The 8312-nt window shown below is 42.6% G+C and overlaps 3 protein-coding genes across 3 annotated transcripts in view; 1 reads left to right on the top strand and 2 right to left on the bottom strand.

Annotated features, from left to right (window-relative positions):
- The window catches only part of LOC135104185 (uncharacterized), a 10173-nt gene extending 9408 nt beyond the window's left edge, over positions 1-765 (bottom strand). Inside the window, exon 1 of the mRNA XM_064011290.1 lies at positions 249-765. The gene's annotated coding sequence lies outside the window, so the exon portion shown is untranslated. The remainder of the gene's footprint in view (positions 1-248) is intronic.
- An 833-nt stretch (positions 766-1598) lies between these two features.
- LOC135104019 (uncharacterized) lies at positions 1599-3717 on the bottom strand. The gene is made up of 2 exons (XM_064010882.1): positions 3186-3717; positions 1599-1962 (listed from the first exon to the last, which is right to left on the bottom strand). The coding sequence occupies exons 1-2, from the start codon at positions 3488-3490 to the stop codon at positions 1599-1601; spliced, it is 669 nt and encodes a 222-aa protein (XP_063866952.1). The 5' UTR covers positions 3491-3717.
- Positions 3718-4527: 810 nt separating this feature from the next.
- On the top strand, positions 4528-6241 carry LOC135103981 (uncharacterized). Its single transcript, XM_064010847.1, has 2 exons — positions 4528-5758; positions 5851-6241. Exons 1-2 carry the CDS (start codon positions 4670-4672, stop codon positions 6145-6147), a joined length of 1386 nt encoding a protein of 461 aa, XP_063866917.1. The 5' UTR covers positions 4528-4669; the 3' UTR covers positions 6148-6241.
- Positions 6242-8312: the final 2071 nt, after the last annotated feature.

Genomic DNA, 8312 nt, shown 5'->3' with positions numbered 1-8312 from the left:
TAGGGCATGATCATCGACGACTAGTCCCTGAAGTATTTATTTTTTTCTTTATTTGTTTTCTGCGCATTTTCCTCAGAATCATCGGCCATTTACACAAGTATCATACATCGCCTTGCATCTCCTGCTCTTCCTTCAAGGGAAATGTGAAAGAGATACACACAAGCAACTCTCTCTCTCTCTCTCTCTCTCTCTCTCTCTCTCTCTCTCTCTCTCTCTCTCTGTATATATATCGCAGTCCTCAAACTTACCTTTAATATAAGTCAGAGTCTACGCAGAAACTGCACTATTGGTACCCTCGTCTCTTCCTTCAGTACTCAGGATCACCAGAATATTTACATGTAAATTTTCAATGCATATTAGAAATGGTAAAACTGATTAAACATAAGTTCATTAATCATGCTGTTTTTAGTCTCTCTTAGGGTGTGTGCACAGAGAAAGCAGGTTTGCCAGCGCGGGCAACCGGCGCCGACCCGCGCCAAGAATTAAACCATATAAACAAGTGTAGGCGTGCACAGAGGAAGCAGGTTCGAGCGTGTCGGCGCCGGCAGCCTGCTTCAACCCGCTTTCCTGTTTGCTCCGATCATTCTTGCCTGCTCAACCCGCGCGGGTGGACGCTACTGAGTGGAGAGAAGGATGGATGTTGAGCTCCTGATAGCCAAGGTGTATGAGAGACAGCCAGTATGGAATAAATGGAATAAGCACCACGCTAACAGGAATGTTGTGGATAGGCTGTGGGCTGAAATCAGCCAGGAGTTGAACTGTGAAGGTAAGCAAATTTTTATTATAATAATAATAATAATAATAATAATAATAATAATAATAATTATTATTATTATTATTAGTGTGTGTGTGTGTGTGTGTGTAGTCCTCTGTATGATATTTAATAGTTGCAGGGTAATAAAAGAAAGATGTTTTGTCGAAATTAGTGCAGTAAGTTATAGAGGTCAGTGAAACGAATATTTAAAACTTATGAACCATTTTATCTTTATTTTTTTACTATGGACAGTACAGGAGTTATAAGATTAGTTAAGTAGCAAAAACACAGCTAGTGAAACTCTGTTATCTTAAACATGGTTTACTGCTTTGTTTGGTCCTTGTATACTAAAGGATACTTCAATAAGAAAGATTTAAAGATTTCCCTAACATTCACAGCTTCGTTTGACGGTCTTCCCCGACAATACATATGATCATTTTGCTGAAGAGTTGAGACAGCAGTCTCAGTTAGATGTTGTTCAACGCCCTCTTTATCTATGATTGTGTTATGCAGAGCACAAATACATTTTACAATGTTGTCAATCAAATCAACTTTAGTTTCTACACACTTTGACAGTAAACGCCATTTGCTGTATAACATGCCAAAAGCACACTCAACAGTCTTCCTACACCTGGATAAACGTTGGTTGAAGGTGGTATCTTCAATAGTCAAATTACGTCCACCATACGGTTTTAGTAGGAAAGGTAAAAGTGGATAGGCTTCATCCCCCACAAACACATACGGAGCTTTGACATTTGTATTTGGTAGGTAAGAAGGTTCAGGAATTTCTAGTTTTCCCTTTGTCAAGACACTGTACAGATCAGAGGCTTGGAGCGTACCACCATCACTTTGCTTTCCAAAAGCCTCCTACATCAACAGCAATGAACTTGTAGTGTGCATCTGCAACAGCTTGAAGGACAATGGAAAAAAACTTTTTGTAGTTAAAGTACATTGATCCTGAATTTTGGGGACACTGAACACGGATATGTTTTCCATCAATTGAGCCTAAACAGTTAGGGAAATTCCAGATGCTGTAGAAATCTTCAGCGATCATTTTGAAGGACTCCTTTGTTGGTACTGGCATGTGTTCCTCATGTAGTTCTTCCCACAGTGCGATAACAGTCTCTGAAACAATCTTTCCCACCGTTGTCACTCCGACCCTAAACGAAAATGCAAGGGAACGGAACGACGATCCTGTGGCAAGATACCTGCAAATAATATAATAAGCAATGTCAATAAAGAGTAATGAATTATAATAATCATTGTTGTTAGCCTTGGCGCGGCTTGAAAATGTGAATGTATGCATGTGTGTGTGCGCTTTGCCTATAGAATACAGTCTTGAAGGATGTATGTATGTAGGCATATTAGCATAATACGTATTGTTATCAAGTCTTTTTCTTTACCACTTCCCAAATCTTTTGTCTTTTCAGAGACACTGGTAAAGAAAAAATGGAATTATCTTTAGAGACCAATTTGCTGTTGAGCTCGGGAAAATTCCACCAGCTCGATCAGGTGATGCCGCAGGTGACACTCCCACATCAAAGTGGCAGTATTTCAAATTACTGCATTTCCTGAAAGACGTCGTGAAAGCAAGAGCTTCAACTGGAAATTTATCAGGTGTGCTAACCAATGATACTGTTGAAACCTCATTACCAGAATCACCTCAAATAGAATACCAAATGAGTACCATGGAGCCCCCCTTGGCTACAGAGGAAGGCGTATCCCACACTAAAGACGCTCTTGAACGCGAAGATGAAGTTATGGAAAAGCAATGGCTCATTTCACCCGCCACCCGTCCGAAGAAAAAGGGAGCTAACAAACGCTCTAAAACAGATGACTTCAACCAGAGCATCCTGGATATTGAACAACAAAAAATTCAGTACTTGAAAGAAAAAATAAATCGCAAGCAAGACAAAGAAGATGACGAGGATCTGATGTTCTTCAAAAGTTTGTTACCTCATGTCAAAAGAATTCCTGCTGTGCAGAAGCTGACATTTAGAAGCCGCCTACAAGAACTTGTACAACAATTTGCATATCCAGTGCCTGCCATATCTCCCCTTCCATATACCCATGATTCCTCTTCCTCAGCTTCTGCTTATACCCCACAGGTGTCTCCTCACTCATATGCCCACTCTCCTATAGAGTCTCAAGTTCATACCACAGATATGACTTTACAACCTATGTAGTACACTAACATTCTTAGTATCACATATATGTCTGTACTAGGAGAAATGCTTATTTTATGTAATCGTTTTGTTATTAGGATTTATGATATATGTATCTTTACTTTGTTCAGTGTTGTGTTTATCAGTACCATACGTTATAAACTGTAAAATTCAAATAAAAGTTATTTGTTCCCTATACCATCTATGATTATCATCTTATTAATAAAGTAATATGAAATTGATTTTAGCATCAGAATTTCGCTCACCTGATAGTAATGACAAGTCTTTCTTCAGGTTGAATGGGTTGCTCATGCCAATTACACCATGTCTTCACAAGACGATGTTCAACTTTCTTGAGAATGTAGTTGAATGTCTCTTGTGTCATCCTTGTGTATTCAAAAAATCTTGCGTTGTCCCTTTTCAGATCACTGAAAAGATGATGATATTCTCCAAACTCTTCTCTCTTGTAGTTTATTTCATGTACTGCTCTTCTTTTTCTCTTGACTTTTGTATGAACACTATCAAGCAGCATGAAGTCATCGTCAGACGATGAGCTCGACATCTTGTACATTGATGACAGATACGAGTACTGCCTCTGTCCGTGTCGCTCACCGAGCGGGTCGAAACTGGTTACCTGCGTCCTCTGTGAACACCCTATCGCGCTGGTTCCCGGTGCGGGTTGGCGCTGGAAACCAGCGCGCTGGTAACCTGCTTTCTCTGTGCACACACCCTTAGTTCGGGTACATCTATGTCCACGGGTGCATTTGTACTTTCATCAGGACAGGCACTGTCCTGCTCGTGGCCGTGAATGACGTAAGTGGGTGGCGAGGCCTGTGGCCAGGCCTCGCCTGGCCACAGGCCACAGGAGGGGTCACGCCGGGGGCGTAATTATGGGCGGCGTGGGCGCGGGCGTCGTCGGGAGCTGCTATAGGCATGGGTGCCTATAGCACCCATGCTATATAAATATGTGTGTGTGTGTGTGTGTGTGTGTGTGTGTGTGTGTGTGTGTGTGTGTGTGTGTGTGTGTGTGAAGGACACCTAAAAGTGGCTTAACATTAATTTTCTCAAGTACACACATTATTGAATGACTTGATTTAATATATATATATATATATATATATATATATATATATATATATATATATATATATATATATATATATATATATATATATATATATATATATATATATATATATATATATATATATATATATATATATATATATATATATATATATATAAGGCCATCATTGAGCGACCACGGCTGAGTTATGACTCACTCTGAGGCGATACGACGAACATTTGGCCGACACAGCAAACAGTCAGGTATGTTGACTGTTGTGATGACACACACATACACACACACACACACACACACACACACACACATACACACACACACACACACACACACACACACTTTTTCTTTCACTGAACAAAGAGTAACTGCAAATGCTATAATCCTCATAACGGTGTTCCTGAGTACGTGCGTGTCCGGTGTTTATTATTATACGTTAGGTATATTTATTCAGGACGTAAGTAATGTGCAATTTTGTACAACGTAATAACTTATCTCATCACATAAATTTATTACCAAGTAACATGAAATAATAAAGTGGTTCTGTTCTACTTATTCAGGAGACGAAGAAGTTTGCGCGTCACTTGCAGTGTAAGCGGGTGTGAAAGGCTCTCACTGCTGAGGCCGCCCATTTCTACTACTCTTCACATATATTGCATCAAACTAGACATGGTAAAAATAGTAGCTGTAATGCTATCAAGCAGTCTCTTTCAAGTTATTCTTGTGAGAAGTTGCAGTACAGCTGCCATCGCCAGTCGACAGCACGAGAGGCACCTTCATGTATTAAGTGAAGTGGTGTCAGGGCCCGCTCACGGGAAGCCGCTGGCACTTCACCTGGATACCGCTCTTCCAGCAGACGTGCGGCAAGCAGTCCTAGGTGTGGAGGCGGTACGGCGCACACCTCACTTTACTTTAAGTCTAGGCCTAAACCACAGCCAAGGGCGGTGGCCGAGACAAGAGACGGCATCGGCGGCGCTGTCTTACGGCTCCCCTGCTATGCTGCACGTAGTGTTGTGGCTCACGCCGCGGCCCGAACTGCTTAAGGCACTGTGGATACTATGGAAGCCCCGCCACCTGCTTTTCTTCAGTTTGGGATCACTCCCCGGCACCGAGGTCTTGAGGGACGAGGCGGTGAGCAATGTGGAGAAGCTAGCACTCATCGGCCACCTCTCTGCCGAGGCGGAGCGAGGTCCCGACGCCCTAGGTGTGTACACTATGCTGCCTTTTTCCTCTAGTGGCGTTCAACTCCTCGGCCCGTGGGAGCATGAGTCTTTCAGTAACTGGGAGGCACTTTTCCCGGACAGGTTCCCGTCCTTCGAAGGATATACTTTTCAACTGGCAACATGGATGGTAGATTACCCGTACCTGTATCACAAAAACACAAATTCTCTTCAAGGTACTGGGATTAGTATTAGAGCCTTAGAGGCTGTATCTTCACTCCTGAACTTCAGCTACACCTTGACAGTCAAGCCACCGGAACCAGTGTACGGAGGGAAGCTAAATGGCTCCTGGGCAGGGATTCTAGGAATGATATTAAAGAAGGAGAAAAACTTTTCTATTAATACCTTTTATCTGACTCCAGAACGGTACAAAGACTTTGATCCTTCGTCATACTGGGGATTTAGCAAGGTGGGAGCCTTTTTGTTGACGCCGCCCCCTCTCCCGATGTCCCTGAATCTTCTGCGCCCTTTCACTGTAGGAGTGTGGACAACCATTGCATTTTGCTTCGCGTTGGCAGTATGCTCCTGTCTGATGCTGGTAAGTAACGTGTTTACAAGAAAGCAGGGATTTGAACCTCACATCCAAGGCAAAATGTGTGTTGACCTTAAGTATCCACGTTCATTCCATAGGAGAGAACAGCAAATCCTCGGAGCTCGGAGAGGCGCGGGGTGATGGGCGTGTTGATAGAACTGCATTGCGGTCTGGTAAATCAGAGTGCCCCCGCCCTTCTGCTGCCACTCTGGAAGCGGGTTTTCCTGGCCGTGTGGCTGCTCTGTTGTCTGGTCGTCACTGCCGCCTACACCTGCAACTTGGTGGGCATTTTCACTCGTCCTGCTTATCCGCGGCGACTCTACACCCTGCAGGAACTTACCGACAGTACCTTCAGGTATTGCAACACTGGTTTTACCTCTACCAAGAGACAATGACAATTTCACGTTCTTTACAAACCTTGTTCTCGACACGTGGCATGTGCTTTACAGCTACAGTACCTACTCCCAGTGGTTCTCATACTGTTTTTTCCATGACGTACCCCTTTAACTTCAAGAAATCCTCACGTTCACTTATATTAAGATATAAAGTATAATTCTGTGTGTCTGTGTGTGTGTGTGTTGTGTGTGTGTAGGAAGGACACCGGCCAAGGGCAATAAAACTGCAATAAAATAAAAAAAGGTCCACTGAGTTCCCGCTCCCCGAGCAGTAGAAAACGGTAGTCAAGAATTTCAGGATAAACATAGCTGGACGCGATAACGGAAAAAAAACGATAACCGATAAACAGCGATAACCTTATTGGCGATAACCAATAATTAATCGATAACTGGCGATAAATTCATCGCCCGATAACCGATAAATCGACAAATACCAAATTTCGATACTAGCGCTAAAGATATTGATATTTTAAGTAAAAAAAATGTTAAAGGTAGAGTTAAAAGAGTTTGACTGGGCAAGGTGCAAGCACGGAGGCACAGCTTCGGAGAACAACAGGAGGGACCCCTTTAGCTCCATAAGCATTCCGAGGGTTCAGGCCAGCGAGGGGATGGAAAACATGACTGCGAAGGATCTTTATGGGTAGCTTGAAGTACTGAGATGGTAGAGGAGAAGGAGGAACAAGCCCTGAATCATCCAAGGTAGAGTTTTTTGCTAAGGTAGGAGTGAAAATTTCAGCTTTAGAAATAAATGGGATGGCAGTGGTGCCATCAGGTTGAAATAAAGGAGGAAAAGATGAACCAAAAAAAGTTATCAGAGATGTCTTTGGCTAGGTGCTAGAAATCATGAGAGGAGTTAGATCTTGAAAGATTTTCTATTAATGAAAGAGTTTTGGCTAGTTGGAGAACACTTGGCATGATTCTGAGCAGAAATATAAAGCACATGAGATTCAGGTGGGCCACCTCTCTATCATGTATAGCACGAGAACAGGCTGTGTTAAACCAAGTTTGGAAGGTTTAGGTCGAGAGAAAGAGTGAGGAATGTACGGCTCCATGCCAGACACTATCACTTCTGTTATGCACTGAGCGCACAGAGACGTTGAACAAACAGAAGCAGTAATCATTCCAAGGAAAATCATCATCATACCTCCTCAGGTCCCCAAATAACAGAGGCAAAACGCCAGATGCACCTCCCCTTTGGGGGATTCTGAGGAGGGATAGGAGCGATAGGACAAAATGCAGATATGATATTGTGATTGGAGGTGTCCAATGGAGAAGATAGGGTGACAGCGTAAGCAGAAGGATTAGAGGTTAGGAAAAGGTCAAGAATGTTGGGTGTATCTCTAAGACGGTCAGGAATACGAGTAGGGTGTTGCACCAGTTGCTCTAGGTCGTGGATGATAGCAAAAATTAAAGGTTAATTCACCAGGATGGTCAGTGAAGGGAAAGGAAAGCTAAAGCTGAACATGAAGTCTCCAAGAATGGAGATCTCTGTAAAAAAAGGGAAGAGAGTCAGAAGGTGCTCCACTTTGGAAATTAAGGTATCTAAGAATTTCTTGTAGTTGGAGGAGTTAGGTGAGAGGTATACATCACAAATAAATTTAGTTTGAGAGTGACTGTAGTCATAGCCAGATGATGGAAAACTCGGAAGATTCAAGAGTCATTGTATACATAGACGCAACATCTAACTTTCAAAAAGAGGATAGAGAAAGTGCGTGGGAGGGAATAGAAAAGGGGCTACTGTCAGTTGCCTCAGACATCTATGTTTCAGTGAGGAAAAGATGAGGTTTGGTAGAGGAGAGGTGGTATTCTACAGATTGAAAATTAGATCTAAGACTGTGAATGTTGCAGAAGTTAATGAAGAAAAGTTGAAAGGGGGTGTCAAGACACTTAGGGTCGATACCACAAATGTCTGGGAACATTTGTGCTCCCCTACCCAGATGGGGACTCCGAAGCTGGTATAGGACTGTCGCTATATTAATTTGGAATTTTGAGTGAAGGATGTGTGTGTAATTAGGTGCATGTAGTTTTGTGTTAAGGAAGAGAGTTGTCTTTATAGGGCAGGCTGTGACTGCCTCTTTGTTTTGAAACTCAAAGGGAAACGTTCAGTGAAGACACAGCTTGATTAATGATATGTTCACAGCACCCCCTGATCCAGTACTTCAAAC

The sequence above is a fragment of the Scylla paramamosain genome, chromosome 10, assembly GCF_035594125.1.
Source record: "Scylla paramamosain isolate STU-SP2022 chromosome 10, ASM3559412v1, whole genome shotgun sequence".
Classification (NCBI taxonomy): Eukaryota; Metazoa; Arthropoda; class Malacostraca; order Decapoda; family Portunidae; genus Scylla; species Scylla paramamosain.
Note: the sequence above shows the minus strand (reverse complement) of the source record. Positions and strands in the feature narration are given on the sequence as shown.